Source organism: Typopeltis vanoorti, chromosome 6, assembly GCF_054136105.1.
Source record: "Typopeltis vanoorti isolate ZY-2024b chromosome 6, IOZ_Tvanoo_1.0, whole genome shotgun sequence".
Lineage (NCBI taxonomy): Eukaryota > Metazoa > Arthropoda > Arachnida > Uropygi > Thelyphonidae > Typopeltis > Typopeltis vanoorti.
In genome coordinates, this window is record NC_143554.1 from 58452588 (window position 1) to 58473752 (window position 21165).

At 36.0% G+C, this 21165-nt stretch overlaps 1 protein-coding gene across 6 annotated transcripts in view; it reads left to right on the forward strand.

The window, feature by feature from the left end:
- Ppat-Dpck (Bifunctional Phosphopantetheine adenylyltransferase - Dephospho-CoA kinase) overlaps window positions 1-21165 on the forward strand; it is a 106149-nt gene that overhangs the window by 24984 nt on the left and 60000 nt on the right. For 5 of the 6 annotated variants that reach the window (XR_016548449.1, XM_090394175.1, XM_090394174.1 and 2 more), the window contains exon 2: window positions 17825-18482. The exons of the other annotated variant lie outside the window; for it this stretch is intronic. Coding sequence is in view for 4 of the 5 variants with exons in the window: in XM_090394174.1 (XP_090250300.1) it covers window positions 17825-18482 (658 nt within the window). In the remaining variant the exon portion in view is untranslated. The remainder of the gene's footprint in view (window positions 1-17824; window positions 18483-21165) is intronic. 6 annotated transcript variants of the gene reach the window in all.

A 21165-nucleotide genomic window follows, 5' to 3' on the forward strand; every position in this document is an offset into this window, starting at 1 on the left:
ACTCCTGCATGTCTATTCATTTTCCAAGTCAAAACCATATGGTCACTTTCTCCAACTGGTGGGAGAGATGTCATCTCAGTTATTATCAACTCTTCTGATGCTATAACCAAATCAAACTCTTGAACCTCTTGTTCCCTCTATTACATGTTGCCTAAGACATTTGTCCATCAAGAATTCTAGAAATTCCATTCCCTTATTGCTACATGCATCTTCCTCTCCCCAGTTTATACTACTGTAGTTAAAATCTCCCATAACAATAATTCTTCTTGCACTTGCCAAACTCAACTGTCTAAACATTTCCTGGTCCCCACCCTCTGTACTCCTGGGTCTGTAGCAACACCCCATAATATCCTGTCTTGCCCACCTATACCTCACACCATATGCTTTCAAAATCATTAGTGTCACTGCCTTCCGAAGTCTCCACTCTTGAGGACATAGGTCATCACTTATCATAAGCAGTACTCCACCACCACGCTTTCCCTTCCTATCCTGCCGAAAAATGCTGTACCCAGTGACTTCTATTCCAGTTATTATATCCTCTTCTGTCAACCACGTCTCAGTGATCCCAATAATTTTTGGCCAGGCTGATGCTATCTGCGCCACCAATTCCTCTCCCTTATTCCGGATACTCCTGGCATTAGTATATAGCATATAAATGCCATTGTTTCTATACCTAGCATTATCCCCTCTAGACTCCACTGAGCTCAGTGTTACCTGATGTCGTCCCCCTTCTCCCAAGTACCCATTCCCACAAGAGGCCATCCCTGCTACCATCCTCCCTGAGCACTGATTTTTTCAGAACAGCAATCTCTCCAGATTCCTACATCCTTCCTCATTCAAATGTAAGTGGTCTCTTGCATACAATTCCTCTGTCCTCAAACGCACTCCAAGCATCCACTTATTCCAGTCCTCTCTTATCACACACATTCTAGCTATTATGTCATTCAATATTACTGCTCTTCTGCTCAGTTCATTATCATACCTAGGCAACACACACACTCCTCTCTGTCTTCTTTCGTACCACCTCAAGCAAGAATCTCATATTTCTGGCTGCCCTATTTACGCCACCACTCAAGTCATTTGTTCCCACCATCACAATCATCTCGTCCACCCTTTCACCTCTCTTAACTGCCAAAGCCACCCTTTCTATCGTTCCTCCTGACAAACACTCCTCACGCATCCTATCTTGAACACCATGGATCATTGAGTCCCCATACATTATACCTCTTACCATTCTCTTTCTACTATTGTTTACATTTTCTCCTGTTCTTTCATTCCCATACCTCTCTCTTATTCCATCTCTCCTACTGTTTTCATTTTCTCCCTTTACACTCCCATACCTCTCTCTCATTCCGTTCTCTTCTCTTCTAGCACCGCCATGCTTCTCTCTCATTCCCTCTCTCCTACTGTTTCCGTTCTCTTCTCTTCTAGCAAATCCATACTTCTCTCTCATTCCCTCTCTCCTACTGTTTCCATTCTCTCCTCTTCTAGCATTCTCATACCCCTCTCTCATTCTCTCTCTCCTACTGTTTCCATTTTCTCCTCTTCTAGCACTCCCATACCTCTCTCTCATTCCATTCTCTCCTCTTCTAGCATTTCCATACCCCTCTCTCTCATTCCATCTCGCCTACTGTTTCCATTCTCTCCTCTTCTAGCATTCCCATACCTCTCTCTCTCTCTCTCTCTCTCTCATTCCATCTCGCCTACTGTTTCCATTCTCTCCTCTTCTAGCATTCCCATATACCTCTCTCTTGTTTCCATTCTCTCCTCTTTTATCATTCACAAATTTCTCTTCTCTCCTATCATTCCCAAACTCTCTCTCTCCCCTACTCCGATTTGCCTTGCATTTATCTCTTCCGTTCTTCTAATCTAATTTTTCATACTTCTCCCAAGACATTCCACCTCTTTCAGCTCCTCTATCTCCCTCTGCAGGTCAGTCACTCTAAATCGAAATTCACTCTCCCAAACAAAATCATCTAAACTTTTACAGTCACTCATGCCTTCTACACTATCAACTATTATTTTCTCATTTGCATTTTTTTCTTCCTTCTCTCCTATCACACTACTCATCTTCCTGTATTCATTTCCCTTTCCTGAAGCAACAAGGTCGGTTATTGAGATATCTGCTGCATTTATTTCCTCCCACTGCCTGCACTTTCAACACACACGCACCCCATCCTCTCTCACAAGCCAGACATCTAATTCCCGAGATGCATACATGCCGCAAATACTGCATGCCACAAACTCCCTTATTATATTGCTTATAATAGAGTGGCCAAATGGCAGAGGACCTGGCGATACGCCATTTGCGACTGCAGAATCCGCCAAGGGACTACTAGCGTAATCGTTAATTATTCAAAATCAAAAATAAACGCTAAATAAGTAAACAATTACAAGCAAAACATTAAGTACACTAAATGAAATATTACTAAATACAGTAATGAAAACTTAGCTTCGTCTTGTCTTCCACCGTTATGCATTCGCCCCATCTTCTCAGTAAACAAAATACACGATATCGCGACAACACTAACTTCAAAAAACAACCACTATAGTACACTCGTATTCCAGAGAAATAATTTAGCACTGAAAAACGTAAAAAACTGACTATTCATCGATTAAAAACTCGCTTTCTTCAGCACAGCTCAAATTCCAGGAAATAGATGAAGCTAGAGATTTAGAGGTGGTGGTTGTAGACAGAGTTAAAGTTTAGAGGACATGTTGCTATGGTAGCCCATAAGATTATTTATTTAGTGAAGAACACTTTTTAGCAAGTATAGATAAGGCCTTGATACACCCACATCTAGGGTAGATGTTTCTTCACTTGGCTAGAGAGATCAAAATAAAGGGTCATTCCTGGAAGTTTATAAAGGTATGGTCAGTAGGAATGCAAGAGCTAATTTTTTTGCTTGGAGAGTAGTAAATTAAATGGAATGGGTTGCCAGGGTCAGTTTGAGTGCTTTTTCTGTTAATGGGTTCAAGGAGAGGTATGATAGAATGGGTCTCCCGCAATGAGGCTTTGGACTCCATGGAGGTGCCTGCATAATAATAATAATAATGTTAATATTAGGGAAAATATTTTATTTCAACTGACTTTTATTTTACCAAACCTGCTGAGGTTGATAAAATGCAATATTCTTATGCGTTTTGGTAAATAAATATACTTAACACTTTCAGTAATGATTGTGAATAGGTTGTCTGCATAGACAAATAAGTAGGACAACAAATCCACTATTGCCAAATGTAAGATTTTATAATTTCAAATAATAAAAAATAATAATAATAAATTAAAAAAATGTATGTGAAGTGATGTGTATATTCTTGATAATGAGGTGCTGAAGAAGGTATTGATGAACAGTGCAGTGAAATTTAGAGAATGTGTTATGAGAACTGAGCATTCATGACCACTTATGACTGTGATGATGAGAGTATTGATTTATTGCATTAGAATGGTATCCTTTATCAGGCTTTTTGGACTACTGTGTGTGCAGATTAATAAGGTATTGGAGAGGTTTAGGTTTTTGAAGTGTTTGGTATGAGAACAGATCAAAGGAATGCTCTTTGCAATGTCTGGTAGATAAGGAGAAAGGGTGATATGATAAAACATAAGTTGAAGGATTTATATTGCATTGAGGAAGAGGAAATTATTCATAGAATGTATTTGGGGAGAATGGAAAACAATTTCTCTAAGGCAAATGAATAGCAGATTTTTTTTTTTATGCTTGGAGTGCGATTGGAGTAGTGAAATGCACTGTCGGTGAATTGCCAGTAGCAGATGGGTTTAAGATTAATGATGATAATAAATATAATAACCCATCCTCTGAAGCAGAAGTTGTTTTATTTACTAATATTTTGCTAACTATACAATTGCTCGCATAAGATGAGTGCTGCATTGATGAATAGCAAGTTTTTTATGTGGTATTTCATATATTGCATACACCAGCACATGGTAAATGGTGCTACCTTACTTATTATTATTATTACAGCCAACTTTAAGGAGTCCTTAGACTCATCGAAGGAGGCCCTAAACATAATGTCAAGAACTGTCCAACATTTACACATTATCTACCATACTTTGCTTTGAGCTCATTCACAGTCATAGCGCCCACAACAGACTCTGGCAACCTATTCATTCCACTCATTCACTACTCTCCAAGCAAAAAAAACTAATTCTAACACCCTTCCTAACTATACTCTTACCCAGTTTTCATGGATGGCCCCTAGTCCTCCCACCAACACACCTGTTCCAAAAAATTTCCTCTAAATTAATTTTGTAAAAACCCCACAACAGACTCTGGCAACCTATTCATTCCACTCATTCACTACAATAATTTGTATGTCTTAATCATATCACCCATTTTCTATCTATCAACCAGTTTCTGTAACCCACAAACTATTGACGTATTCTCGTGGGGGTCATTTCATAGACGTGCTACCATCTTGGTTGCTCGCCTCTGGATCATCTCCACTTCCTCCTCATCACCAAGAAACTCTGCCACCTAGATCTGTATGCAGTTGTCACGATAGGGTCTTATCAAGGCTCAATAAAGAGTAACAATAACCTGCTTGTCTCTGCTCATCAAAGTATTCTTCAGTAACAAACTGGTGATCTGCTTTAGCCACTTTTGCTATGTGCCCTCCCACTAACACTCCCAAGTCTCTGGCTTCATCAATTTCCTGAAGTACAGTTCCACCCATGTGATATACAGCTGGTAATCTTTTCACCTGAAAGTGCCTTACACTTTGCCACATTAGACTGATATCCATTCTCCTTTCCCAGTCTGCCAATCTGCCCAAATCATCTTGCAAAATTTTGACATCTGTATTAACTATTGCATCATCAGCAAATAACTGAACAGTTCCTCTCAGATCCTTTCCTATATCGTTAATGGACAAATTAAACACTGGCGATCCAAGAACTGAAGCCTGCAACACGCTACTAGTCACAGGCCTTCTTTTGGACTCTACTCCTGAATAAATTACTCTGATATCTCCACATCAACCAGCCTCTTGTTCATCTCACCAACTATATCCATCCTCATGTGCTGCAGTTTACTGATTAGAATTCCTTTGCAAAGTTCAGCAGTATCACTGTAAACCCGTTACAGTAACAGCAGAGTTTAATAAAAGTATTATAAAACGTGTGCAAGTTACTGAGGCATGACCTGTCCCCCAATACAGTATCCCATTTCCATCTGCTTATTCCTGTATTTTGCTCTCTTGACCTACCTCTCCAACACATTGACAATAACTCCTGATATGCTGATCGATCAGTAATTTGCTACACCAGTCTTGGTACTCCAAGACTGGTGTAGCAAATTGCATAAAACTACACCTTTATGCAATGGAACTATTTTCCTCTTTCCACCCCCTCAGATCTAACCCAGAGCTGAGACTTAGATTAAACAATATGGCCAAGGGCAGTGACAATTCCCTCTCATGTGCACCTCCATTTCATTTACGTCAGTTCTCGTATAAGCCTTTGGCTCTCTCTCTCATTCTTGCAATATCACAACCTGGATAATATACTCTTGCAGAGTGTTCACTTAGTAATTCTACTATTTCGATCGATTCAGATACCTCCTTACCATTGGAACCTACCTACTTAGAAGCCATCAATTAATGTTCATTAATAACGTGTGTTTGAGAAAGAAGCACAATGATAATGTATTATACGTGTTTTATGTTTATCCATAACTTGAAATTATTTGACAGCATTGTATGATATCTTTGCAGTGTCATGATAAATGGACCACATCGCATGATTATTGCAACAGTTGCAATTTCCTAGTTATTGCTAACAGTAATGTTTACTTTGTGTATGTATATACCAAGACCATTTATTTTAAAGAAAAGAAAATGCATTTTCAGCAAATGAAAGTTTATCAAAATTTAACAATTAACTCTGCATGTAATAAATTTACAAAACATCACATACTATTTTGTTCAGGGGATATATATATATTCAGAAAGCATGTAATATATTAAACAGAATAATAAGCAAAATCTAAAATACTCTTAAGTTTTCAGTTTCTCTTGATATCCTCATAAAAATACAGTATTATACAGAATTCTCGTAGGCAGGCTTATACGTTGGTTATGCATTTCTAAATCACTTAGGGAATTGAACGACGTGGATCCGAATATAAATTAAATTATATTTTAATAAATATTTCCGATATTTCGGCAACGTGACGTTGCCATTTTCAAAAGGAACTTACAAAAAGGCATGTGCACGCAGGCACTACAACACAGTAACTGAGAATGAAGATATGAAGCTATCATTCTCCTAGAAGTCCTGATGGTGCCCTCTAGCGGGCTAAGTAGGTGTTCTTGGCCGTTGGGCTGAAGGTCTGTTGATGTATGCCTCCCAAATTTGGGGCAGTCGCATACAACCAAATTTGTTGAGGTTTGGAGAGTTTCTTAGGACTGAGGCTGATTCCATAAATAGTCTTTCAAATTTATATTTGCTACAGTGTATTACTGTAGCTTTCTTTCACCGTATTCTGTGGCATGTATCCAGAGCATGGATACACGCCACAGAATATGTACTTGTGAAACCAGATGTATTCCTTGTGTTCAGAAATTCTGATATTCGCTGTCCTGCCTGTTTGGCCAAAAGAAAAATAAAATATTACAGAATGTTTTTATTTATGATAATCCCATACATGAGAGGTTTAACCTATAATACACTATTACTATATAAGTACAAAATTCATAAGATACTTGTTAACATTGGATTTGAAAACCTCTAGATTTTACTGTGTAGGAAATGCATGAAGAAAAATTTGAAGAAAAATTTATCCTGTGAGTTTGGAATTGAATGAAAGAGTATTGAATAGCTGCTGCCTTTATTTTAAGATTTAGTATAGTGTGAGAAGTATTAATGCCAATTCTGATGAACAGTAACCATGAATATACTTGTAGAAAATGCATGCAGCAGAAACTGATTACATTATAGAGATGTACATTGTATGAAAGATTTTATTGCATGCACATCTCCATTGAATTAAAAATGTAGTGGGAAGTGCTAGATGCTTTGTGTTACTATCTCAGGCTTTAATGGTGAAGCAGTGAGAAAATGAATGGGTACCAACATAGATATGAGTAGCATGCTTAAGAGTGAGGAAAATTGGATGTGTGGAGAGAAAAATATAGATGCTGAGAAAGGAGATGGAAGGCCTGAAGACAAGTTAAGTGAATGGAGAGATTGAGACTTGTGAGATTAACTGGTGCAAGGAGAACAAGAGTAGAAGTGAAACGCATGGATATGAGAGAGAGAGAGAAAGGGGAAATGAGAGGAACTCCAGAAGTGTAGGAACAAAGAAATGGAGAAGGAAAAGTGAGAGAAGGCACAGTGTGTGGAAGCAAAGAGAGAGAGAGTTAAGAATACCAGTGAAAGAAGTGAAGCTGTGAAGTGTCTGATGTATAGAGATTTGATGATTTGGGGATGTGGAGAGTAGTGTTAAATGGAGGAATGATATGGTGTGGCAATGGCAAAGCAAGGTGAAAATGTGGAGATGATGATATAAATGAAATGAGAGGCAGTACGAATTGGATAACAAGAGATATGAGATGGATATTAAGGATTGTGTAGCAGTTAAGTGTGAGAAGGAAGATAGTGCTGCCTTGATATAATAAAGCAGAGTTGAGAAGAGCAGTGAAAAGTGCATCGCCTGCAGTGGCGGCGAGCTATACATAAGCACTGCGACACTGCAGAACCCCCAAGGAAAAAATTAAAATTTTGTTTGTGTTTATAAATAATAACAATGCTTACAACATTATGTAAATGCAATACATGTTAAAGGTTACAGCTTATGTTTCAACAGTGATTGAATAGTTAATAATTGGAATTGTTCGATTAATGTTTAGATTACGAAACAAATACACTCCATAATCGCAGTGTCCATATTATCACATTCGACCAATCGCAGCCAAACTCGCCGATATTCGTTTGCGCTTGTGATTGCACTTTTACAAGTCATTCTGACACTGCTTGGTTGGGCAGTGTATCGTATGCTTGCGTGCATTATTTCTGTGAGATATGAAACTATTATTATTGCTTGTTCGTGGTGATTGTAAACTATTTTTTGCAAATCTTATTTTATTCTGTTAAAATAACATTATTTATTTATTATAGATACAAGGCCAAATTATGACGAATGTCACTGTTGAAAATATGAAAAGAATTATATTTTTTCAATTATCGTTACACGAAACAAATACACTACGATCTAACAGTGTCAGAATCGTTGCATTTGGCGTAATGCAGCCAGACTTGCCAATATTCATTTGCACATTACAAGGTCATTCCGACACTGCTTGGTTGGAGCAGTGTATCGTATGCATGCGCGCATTATTTCTGTGAGATACGAAACTTTTATTATTGGTGTTTGTTCGTGGTGAGGGTGAAATATTTTTAATAAAGCAATTTTTTAATATGTAAATTTATTTGTTAATAAATTGGTTACTAATTAAGAAAAAAAGAATTTATTATTATTGTTTTTTTTTTATATTTTGTATATGCAGCACCCCCACTTAAAATATTCACCAGCTGCCACTGATCTCCTGTATGCAAGAGATTGAACCTGGAAGATGCAGGCATATGTAGTGGCTGTCAGTTTCTGGACAAATTGAATGTACAGTATTAGGGCATGAGAACTAGTTGCCACTCAGAAAGTAGCAGGGAATTATTTCAATGGAATAATAGCATAGAAGTTGAAAGGGTGTATAGTATATTACAACGACGAGTGGAGTCTTGGAGAGTAATAGCAATTATCTCTCCATACTGACATTTTACTGGTTTTTCTATATACAAATGCCACTAGTATTAGGATAAAGGGAATGATTTCTTGACATGGCACTGATTGACTCAGTCTGTTGGATAAAAACATGATTGGCAGAGGAGGATCTCCCTATTGGGAGATAGAAATTGAAGGGTATAGCATATTTTGGTAAAATAAGGAGGGGAAACAGGATGTTGGAGCATTTCTACAGGAGAGAAATAGAACTCATGGTTTTGAGCATATGGTATGAAGTAGAGGAATGTTTAGTATAAGTTGCTATAGGCTGTGGAATATACAGAGGTATGGGTGTAAAATGTTTAAAAAAATTTTTTTGAGTGATCATTTTGGAGGATTTTAGTATAGCAATATAAACCAGGCAAAGATACATCACTTAGTAATGACAGAATGGAATTCCTGGAATTTTTAATGAACAAATGTCTTAGACAATATGCTGTGCAGGGAATATGAGCACAGAACTTTTAAATTTGGTTGAAGTATTAGATCCTCTGTTGTAATGACAAAAGTACATACTCTTTCCCATTTGGTGAGAATTATTATGTGGACCTAACTTGGGGAATCAATAAGCATACAGAAGTATCAAAGAGGAAATATTTTATGTGGAATTATAATAGATGAAACCAGCACAATTGACATTAGTGGATGGAAGATTTTTAAGGAAGGCATTAATATGAGGATGGTCTGAAAAGTTTCTCGGCCTCGACCATAGATGGCAACACTATCATCAAGGTTTTTTTTTTTTTCTAAGTTGGTACATCTGTCATAAGCATCCATATGAAATTGCAAGTCATCTATCAAGTAGTTTGTTTTATACAGCTGTCTGAAGCAAAAGTGTTCTCTGTATCCCTTGAAATGGATAAAATTGACTATCGTGTGTCTTTGTAGAAGAAGGTTTAATGCCAAATGAAATTTATTCGAAGTTGGCCATACAAGCCTAGAAGATGATCCATGTGAAGGACGTCCAAAAAGTGTAAAAACACCAGAAATCATTGCTCAAATGCACGATATGGTATTGGATGACCAGTGAGTCAAAGTGCGCAAAATTTCTGAGACTATAGGCATTTCAAAAGAACATGTAGGATATATTTTGCATGAAGAATTGCATATGAAAAAAGCTTTGCATGAGATGGGTGCCACGCTAGCTCCCGGCAGATCAAAAATGCACTCACATGAAAATCTCTGAACAGTGCTTAGAGCGTTTTAACAAGAATAAAACAGAATTTGTGCGTCGATTTATTACTATGGATGAGACTTGGATTCACCAGAATACAAACGGCAGTCAAAACAGTGGACAGAAGCCAGCTGTTCAGCACCAAAGAAGACAGTCGGTTCCATCAGAAGGAAGGGTCATGACATCGCAGTTTTGGGATGCTAAAGGCATTTTGTTTATTAATTATCTTGAAAAGAGTAAAACAATAACCTGGGAATATTATTCCAATCTTTTAACCAGATTCAACAAAAAAATTCTTGAGAAAAGACCTGGTTTGTTGATGAAAAAAATCATCTTTCATCAGGACAATGCACCTGCCCTTAAAAGTGTTTTGGCAACTAGAAAATTAAGGTATTAAATTTGTTTTTTCATTGTTAGGCTGAGTACTTTTCAGAGCACCCTTGTAGTGCATATGGGAGATAGTTAAAAAAAAATATTTGTTAGCAGCAATTCAACATGTGAGTAGAATGTTTTTGAATTTTATTTTATTTTTTAAATTGATCCCATACATGAGAAGTTGAATCTATAAGCACACCAGTGCTTCATGTAGTCTGCAAGTGAGGACTGGAATTTTTCTTAGAGTTTTCAAGTTGTAGTTGTTTAAGAATACTTCATAAGGAACTTTTCTAGAGGACAGATGGGATAAAAGAGGAAGAGAACCAGGTTTGCTGAAGAGAGATATTAGGCAGCTGTGCTCTTGTTTTAAAAGGCCGAACAGAAAGTTAAGGATTGATGGTTGCATTGCCAGTTCACTGGAACGAACCATGTAAGTACCTAGAACAGAAACAGTGCTGAAACACTGCAACTATGAAATAGAGGTGAGTCATAAATTATATATTTAGTTTAATCCTTTATCCAAGTGTAAGCAATCAAAGTTTGCCCCTGAAGTATTTTCAAGACTGGGGCAACTTTTGGCAAAGGTGGACTGACTTCACATCACTTGCCTTAGTATCCCATAATGCAAAGCACATCTCCTTGCAGACATGTATAATGCTGTGCATTATACATGTCTGCAAGGATATGTATAATGCTATGCATTCTAGGAAAGGTCACTACCCAGACCAGTTTCGACCTTTATTGAGGTCTTTCAGTGGCAACCAGATACTGAGGCAAGTGATGTGAAGTCAATTCACCTTTGCCACGAGTTGCCTCAGTCCTGAAGATACTTCAGGTGCAAACTTTGTTTGCTTACACTTGGATAACAGGATTAAACTAAATATATAATTTATAGTCTAACCAAGTGAAAAAAACTTCCAACATCTTTCTCTAATTCAGAGTAATTTAATAATATGGTGTTGACACCTTTTGGCAACTCGTATACGGAAATATGACTTCTGCATTGCTTCAACCTTGGTATCACCTCTGCTTTGGCTCCCACTGAAGAGACCTCAATAAAGGTCGAAACCGGTCTGGGTAGTGCCCCTTCCCATAATGCATAGCATTATACATTTTTTATATAACGAAACCATCACTAAAAACACACATACTAACCACAGTGATAACTTTTAATGTATAAATATTTCATCCCAAGTATCTTGGGACATCATCAGTACAGTAATTCAAACAATACTAGGAATAACATACAGTTAAGGCGCATGATTACAATGGAATCTCAATATGCATGCAGTAACGTGTTATAGAAGTAAATTAAAATATAATTGAACAACAAAAAAAAAAAAACATAATGTAAAGATTATTTTATACAATTTTGTATGACAATTTCCCATACTTTAGGAATAGTATTCCTAAAGTATGGGAAATTGTCATACAAAATTGTGTAAAATAATCTTTATATATGTTTTTTTTATTTTATTTTATTTTATTTTTTATTTTTTTTTTGTTCAGTTATATTTTAATTTACTTCTATAACATGTTACTGCACGCATATTGAGATTCCATTGTAATCATGCGCCCTAACTGTATGTTATTCCTAGTATTGTTTGAATTACTGTACTGATAATGATGTCCCAAGATACTTGGGATGAAATATTTACGTATTAAAAGTTATCACTGTGGTTAATACGTGTGATTTTAGTGATGAATTCACCACAGGTTTTTTTATATAAAAACGTCATATTCCTTCATGGGGAAATGACAGTGCAGAAGACCGACTTACTAGGTAAACTTCAGTTAAAACTGGGTAAGCTACGTGCTAGAATCTCTTTTTTAAAAAAGTGCAGATGTGATACTCATTCCAACTTTTGCGAAACTAAAAGAAATCATCAAATCTCCAGGTGCCCGTAAAATCTATCAGAAAGCAAGCCATTCCTTACTACTTAATCAGTTAAGAGTTTCTAAGCATGAATTGACAACTAATAATTTAAAAATTATGAAACTAGAAACAGACCTATCAGATATGTTAAATCAAGATCTGCTACAATTGATTATAAGTGTCTCAAAGAATTTGGGGATGAAGGTAATATTAATCTACATAATAAATACCTTAACCTGCTAAATCAATCTAAGATCATCACTAACAAATTACCGACAGAAAAATGGGTAGTCAACTTATCTAACCATCCACTAACAACAGATGAATTAAATGTTCTAGCAAGAGGTCATAAATTTGCATTTTCACCTAAATGTTTCCCATATTTAGATTCCATACATAACTTAGAGAGAAACATCAGCCATCTTTCCAGTACTGAAGCCAACAGACTTCGTTTCGAGGTAGCAAAAGTAATCTACGACTTAAATATCCCACCATCAGAATTGAAAGCTCTTACCTCCTTAAAACGTAATAAAAACATAATCATTACCAGAGCTGACAAAGGAAATACCACTGTGGTTCTTGATACCAATTCATATGACCAAAAAATGAATTTATTACTCCGAGATCGTAATACTTACGCGAAACTGGATTATTATCCTACAAAACATCAACTCAAGAAATTAAATAAGTTACTTGATGAAACCTCCTCCTTCTAGATGAAGAAACAATTAAAAAACTCGAGATATACCGTGCTAGACCTTCTAGAATTTGTCTTACCTAAGCTTCACAAGATTAATGTTCCACTCGCCCGTCGTAGATTCTATTAGCAGTTCGACTTACTAGTTATCAAGATTCTTATCTGACCTTCTCTGTCCTCACATAGGCCACTCAGCCTCTTCAATCAAAAATTCTACAGAGTTTTACACAAAAATAAGACATTCAACTGTTAAAAACTGACTTATTAATTAGCTTCGATGATGTCTCCCTCTTCACGAACATTCCCTATAAAGAAACAGTAGAATTAACTCAAATTTCCGTCTTACATAGTTGAATTATTCAAATTTGTTATTACATCCGGTTACTTCAACTGGAAAGGTAAAATTTACAAGCAAGAAGGAACAGCAGTGGGATCTCCTTTATCACCAAACTTAGCAAGCCTGTTTCTAGAACACCTGGAAGAAAAAATTTTCACTTTTGAACCCAAACCAAAAATTTGGCTACGATATGTCGGCGACGTCTTTGCAGTCTGGGATCATCCCGAACAGGAATTACAACTGTTTCTAGATAAAATAAACTGCCTTCATCCTCGCATCAACTTTGCACTAGAAAAAGAATCTCCACAGGGTTATCTCCTTTCTGGATTTACAGATTCAAAGAAAAGAAGACTGTTCCATTGCCACATCTGAATCGCAAGCCTACATTTTCAGGTCACTACATTCACAATTCTTCCGCTCATCATCCATCTCAGAAATTTGCATCATTAAATCACTAGTTTCTAGAGCGCACAAATTCTGCTCTTCTGAAGAATCTCTAAACCAAGAACTAGAAATAATCAAAAATACAACCATACTAAATGATTTTATAATCTTAAAACAACTCAAAAAAATCATCACACTTCCCCACACATCAATCCAGAAAAGAAGTCCATAGGATTCCCATACCTTACGTCAAAGGCATCTCCGAACGTCTTCCAAAAATTATGAAGAAATGCAATTTTGCCACTACTTACAAGCCCATCAACCAAATCTATAACTTGTTACCTTCTCCTTAGGACAAACTCCTGCCTCTGATGTTACCTGGCGTTTATGAGATCCCATGCTCCTGCAAATTGTCTTACTTTGGACTGACAGGTAGATCTGTTCAGAAACGCATCTCAGAACATCAAGACCACATTTGTTTTTTCAAACCACAGAAATCTGGTCTCTCTCAACATGGAGTCAAAAATCTAAACCATAGGATCCATTGGGAAAAGTCAACTTTCACATAGATCTTTTTATAAACATGAATGTTTATATAAAGCAAGTTCTGAAGCCCTACTACATAGACTAAATTTAAACTGCAACAACATTCTTACTATTCCTGAAGTATGGGAAATTGTGTAAAATAATCTTTATATATGTTTTTTGTTCAGTTATATTTTAATTTACTTCTGTAACATGTTACTGCATGCATATTGAGATTCAATTGTAATTATGTGCTCTAACTGTATGTTATTCCTAGTATTGTTTGAATTACTGTACTGATAACTTTTAATACAGTATTAAAAGTTATCACTGTGGTTAGTATGTGTGTTTTTAGTGATAGCATTATACATCTCCGCAAGGAGATGTGCTTTGCTTTATGGGATACTAAGGCAAATGATGTGAAGTCAGTCCACCTTTGCCACAAGTTGCCCGAGTCCTGAAGTATCTTCAGGATAAAGGTTTGGGATTGCTTACACTTGGATAAAGGATTAAACTAAATATATAATTTATAGTCTAACCAAGTGAAAAAACTTCCAGGAGGTGAGTCAGTAAGGAAGGATCTTTTATTAGCCGAATTGTTTTCCTCAGGACATCGTCAAGAATTTTATGGAGGTTTGAGATGCACAATCCTAAACATGAGCAGTATTCTAAAGATGAGCAGATATGGGATTTGTATAGTTAGCAGCTAGGTGGATGAAAAACAGCATCTTGAGCAGTAGAGAATGCTTAGTTTTTTAAATGCTGGAGCAGCAGTTGATGTGATGTGTTTACTTTCAGGAGAGGCTGAAGGTAAATAATAATTGAAGCAAAGAGATCTGATCCTGTCTGGTGATTTGTATATTACTGAAGGCAAGTGTAGATGAACTTGAGAACCTTGCGTGAGAGAACAGGTGAGGCTGCATTTTGGTGGCATTGAAGGTTGACCAGATTTTCATTTCCCTATGGAAGGATGGTATGAAGATTTGTTTAAGGCAATGATTGAAGATGAATTTGAAGCTTCGGGTCAAGTACTGCATAGTTTGAATAAGTGGAATGAATGGCGAGTACTATTATCAGCAAAACTGTGAATAGGATTAGTGTGATTGAAATAGGTCATTTAAGCGTACAGGAAAAAGGTGGGTAAGTGATAGAACAGAGCCCTGAGAAACTCATGCATGGTGAAGTTCAGAGAGGAAGGAAGCCATCTACAACTGGACAGAAAGCTGGCTACCCACTTACAGAGGGTGATAGGTAGACGAAAGGATGGCAATTTGCTTAGCAGGCCTCAATGCCAGACAGGGGCAAGTGGGAAGCATGTTTCTCTGAACATTCCGTGTTATGTCCAGTAGTGGGTGATCTAATCTAAGAGCTCAGTCATGAGACTTGAATGACAGAATCCATATTGGTGGTCGCTGATTAACTGGTGGGCCTCTTGGTAATGGAGAATTTGACTATTGCTGACTTTCTTCATTATTTTGGAGAGGATTGAGTTGATTGCATTTGGTCAGTAGATTGATAGTAGTCATCTTTTTGTGGAATATCCTGGATGTTTCTCTAGTGTATTAGGATAAATACAGCTAAGTATAAAAGATTATAGAGATGATACAGGACTTTTGTTAACTCTAGAGCACAATGTTTGAGTACAGTTTCAGATGTGCCATCAGGATCAGAAAACATGTCCAAATTATTTAGTATTCCTATGTCTCTTCTGAATGGACTGCGAACTTGAAAGGAAAAAGAAATGGTGTGATTCCAGTAAGCTTAATACCATGAAATGAAGGTGATTATTGAACTCCATAGCTTAATACCAGGTGATTATTGAACTCCATAGTCTGCTAGTAAAATAAGTTAAGCATTGGAATTGGTTACAATGAATCTTACCCAGACAATGTACAACGTACAAGTTTTGTAAATAAATAAGGTTTAGTGAAATTGATGGACAGCAGAAATTAAGCAAGTAGTGTGGAATAGTCAATATAGCAGGCAATAACCAAATATAAGCAAAGTTATAGCAGACAATGACCAAGTGTATAAGGAATATAAAATGCAAACCAGAAAACTGACTGGCAAGGTAAGGATGGAAAAAGTGTAATATGAGAGGATTAGCTCATAAAGTTCAAAGAAAATTCAAGAGTTCTTTTGTTATGTGGTAAGCAAGAGGACGAACAATTATGAGAGATTGACACTGGTGGATGGTGATGATATGACAGTGACCAGGGCATAATGGAATTATTTAATTAGCACTGTTTGTGAATTTTTCATATTGATGCAAATGATACTATACACTTTCCAGAAGGAAAGCAGATGGACTGTTTTGAATTAGCTGAGAGGTAACAAAGGCTAAGATAAATGTTAAGAATACTATGCAATTGAATGATATCAATATGCATTTTTAGGTTATGTGCAAAAGGATTGTTCTCTTTACTTAATTGCATAATAAATTTGCAATAGGGAAAGCACCCAGTGGAGTGGAAGGAGAACAAAATCATAGTGTTGTATCCAAGTAATGTTTCCATTAATGAATCATGTCTGTGGTTAAGGTATTGGAGGGGTTGATTTGGAATGAAATGTTAGTTGACAGACATGGGATTCTCTGATTATCAGCACTGGTTTGTAAAGGAATGCCTTGCTTTAGTCATCTACTTGTATTTTATGAAAAAGTGATATCCTTATATGGATGGTTATTCATTGAATGATATTCTTGGAGTTTCAAGGCATTTCACAGGTTAGTGCAGACTTAGGGAGATGGAAATAGTTAATAATCAGATTGGCTACCTGAAAGATACCAGCCAGTGATGTATGTGTGAGAGCTGTCTTCCCAGAACAGAGTAGCTACCAACTGTTGCACAGGTTTTCTTCTTGAGCCACTGCTATTCAGCTTGGTTATTATTCATGTGAATTAATATGGGATATTAAGTTTTGCTTGTGATCCTGAGTTGGAGAGAGTTATAAGAATTAATTCTAATGTTCGTTTCCTTTAGGAAGATTTAAATTGACTTTTTGCTTAGTTGAATAAGTAGGATTGATTTTAATGATATAAGGTGTTGCACTTTGAGTGCAGTAGAGATGAGGTAGTTGTATCAATCCAAGATCTGACCACAGTAGATTCTTATACACAAATTTGTCACCTTATTTCTGTGAGGGGGATTATACTGGGAGCTGCATAGTATGCATAGTAAAAAGCAAGAGGGAGAAGAATGGACATTTATTCCTGAAAGTTGTCAGGATGTTGTAAAAGGGACTAAGGAGAATATTTTCATGGAGAGGTCACTAAGTTGAACGTATTGCTGGAATGTATTCTGAATGAGTTAAGGTTCAGTATGCTGAACCTTACTCATTGATATGATAAGTATGCTGCTAGTGGAGTGAGACCAGCAACGAGTCTGATTCCATAGCTTGCTAATAATTGAAATGGAATGTGATTATGACTGAAATAATGCCTAAAAAAGGGTAAACAAGATTCAGCATAAAAGTCTTATATAAAGATGTAAAATGGCTTTTGCACTATCCCCCTTCCCCACCTCTCCTTTTGAAAAATTTAGTTTCTTGAAGTGAATGTAGCAGAAAACCTAATTCTTATTTAAGAAATAATAAGGGAGATTTGTTTCATAGTAATTAGAGGATTCTAATAATACAACATAAAACTTCTGTTTTCTAGGACCGTGAAATTTCTGGAAGCTCTGAAGAAATGACTGGATGTAAGAATGCTGTGTTTCAGACCGGTCTTCTAATTCTAACTACACCATTAAGAAATTTAATATCTCACGTGGGACATTATCTCAGTGCTGCTAAAGGCCTAGTGAATAAGTGCCTCTACATTAAGTTGGAACCAGATCAGGAAGAATTACTTCCAGTTCATAGTAACTCTGAGGTAGATCTTCATCTCCTTACTAAAATTATTCCAGCCATCTATTGCCAAGCATCTTCATTTTGCTCTCATCTTGATATACGTGTTCTTCAAGGTTTTGCTAAGTCTAAAAATCATCTTGAACATCATTTAAAGTGTAACTTTCAGGTAATACTTACCAACTCACAAACGTCAACAACAAATATTGATAAATATCTGAAATATATGTTTAATAAAGAATGTTCAAATGTGCATGTTTTAACCACTGATAAAAATATAAAATCTTGTTCAACACAAAAATGTTCAGAAACATTTCAAAATAATAAACCTCTTAAAATCTATAAGAAAGTTATACTTGGAGGTACATTTGATAGACTTCATAATGGACACAAAATTTTGCTTAGTGATGCTACCATAAGAACTTCACAGCAACTAACAATTGGTATTACAGATGGAGATATGTTACCAAGTAAGTATTGACTTTTTTGTTGTTCAAACATTTGTAAATTATAATAACTAGGTTACTAATTTAGTCCTTTCTGCTTTTAATGATATTTATATAACTTGTTTATCAGAATTTTATAGTGTTAAATAATTGTGAATCCATTTCAGGTGTTCTCAAACATTTTCATGATATTCTGTCAGATGAATTTCTGGTACATTTTGGATACACCTGGCGACTGTTTTCTATATATCAACCTATGCAGTATTTATTAGTTTTATTGAACTGAACCTGTCCTTGTACTATCAATTAACAAAACAGAACTTTCAGCAGCAGTGATTATCAGAGCCTCCATTGCTCATTGGGTATCACAATGCTCTTTGATTGGAAAGACCTGGGTTCAAATCCAGTCTAGGATGCAAAGAACCTTTATCAGAACTTTTCATCTGAAAGTGACAGGGATTTTCATCCTGCAAAACAGGCAATCCAGCCAGAAGAATATGCACAGTTTACAAAGAGTCAGATAGGATTAACTACTCTATCATAAACGGTAGATGTGTTTTGAGATGCCAAATTGCTTGGCTGCAACTGTCCATCCCACCTAACACAAAGGAAAATGAGATGGATGTTGATCACTAAAGAGTATAACATGTTTTTGGATGTTGATAATGCACATACTGAAAATGATTTCACTTGACCTTCATTTTATTAAACCTGTAAACTCCAAACAGTGAGGTGTATATCATGACTAAGAAGTATAGAAGTGGAGGCTGTAAAAACCAGAATGCACAACTCAAATTACACTCTTTTTTGTATAAATATACCTGTTCTGGCATCTCTGCTGCTACTGCAGTATATGTTTTAGGCTTTTGTTGCATTTTGTCAACATCAAATTTTTTTGGTGGGAGAGGAATAATGCTTTATGAGTACAACAAATGTTGCACCAGTATTTAGCCACAGATTCTTAGGCTTGAGTGTGTTGGGTCTTAATATATTCAAAGACAAGAATTTCTTTGGATTCTATGGATGGTCACTCTTCTTGCATATATTGTAATTGGTTTATATTGGCTAATGATTCTTTATTCTAGCAGTTCATTGCTAATTAGGATGCTTGTCATTTTCAGCCAATGTTTATTCTTTTTTATTGTAATGAAATCCATTCTTGCATGAATCACATCACCAAAACATTTTTGTTTTGAGAGATGCCTTACTAACTTTGTGGAAAAATGTAAAGTTATGCATATTGGGATACGAAGATTGCAAGCTGTGTACCACATTGAGAGAACTGTACTCCAGGAAATTAATGAAATCAGATTTGAGAGAAGTAGTAGATAGTTCAAGTTCAGAAGGCATATTGCTAAAGTACCCAAAGTAGCTTACAGGATTACTTAGTTATTAAAGAACACACTAACAAGCAGAGATAAAGGCATTGTCATTCCTCTTTATACAGATTTGATATGACCACTTCTGGATTACTGTGCTTACGTCTGGTCACTTGGGGATGAAGAAGTGGTGGAGATGATCCAGAGGCAAGTGACCAAGATGGTGATAGATTGTGAGTTTATGGATTGAAAAAAAAATGGTTTGATAGGCAAAAAGGGGGTAACGGAAACATTTAAGTTAAAGAATTTTATAAAATTGTTGCCGGAAATATGTTTCAACTCTTGGCTAGAAGGGACAGAACAAGAGGTCATTCCTGGAGTTTAAGTACGAGTGTTGTTAGCAAGGGCATGAGGACAAGATTTTTTTTGCTAGGAGAGTGGTGAATAGAATGGGTTTTCTTTGTTTGAGAGATACGATAGATAGTGTTGATAGTTTGGGTCTCCCACGGTGAGCCTTAGGACAACATGAATTTGCCCATGCAATAAAATAAATCTTCCTATCATGCAATAATTAATATTTTTACTATATGGTTGTACTTAAAAACCAGCCAAGCATAATCACTTGCCTCCTCAAAGCTAACTCACCTGCCTTTGTAAAAGAAAATTTTTTTATTTCAAAAACTGAAAAAGCTACATCCTTAACACGTTCATGTTGGGATATGTTTCGCAAGTTTATCATACCTGCAGGAACTCTCATTACCATATGTATGTCACATCGGTGGACTCATTGACAAAGTTAATATGGTATGTTAGTTGCAACTTTTTTGGTAGAATTTTATTTGTAAAATTAGCATTTGTAAACTGTCTTAATGACATTTAAAATCTCAAATGCAATTAAAAGTATTTACTTGAATATAACTTGCACTTTTTTCCCTAAAATTAAAGTTAAAAAATCATGGCGCAAGATATATGCGGGGATTTTCATAAATTAAAGTTTTCCAGGAAAAAAAACTAAGTTAAATCCTCAGTATTCATTATAATTTCTAATTGCTCACGTTATTTATAAAATGAATGCATTTAAATTTTAGTTATAGACATTATTTACATGATCGGCCACTTACTTTCATCATGTAATCATGATGAAAGTAAGTGGCCGAAGTAATTCAAATTCATATATTTGAATCTTTAGTGACAATGCTTCTGTAATTAAGCAGTTTCATTATTGCTTGTATTTTTATCATTTTGGAATCATTCCTGTTTACACCAATATCACACATTAAACTCATTCACTGTAAACTCACGTCCTGCAGCTTATTTGCCATGTTTTTCTGCAAAATCAATAATTTTGAGTTTAAAAACCAGCACTGTTACTTGAACTTTTTTCTCTA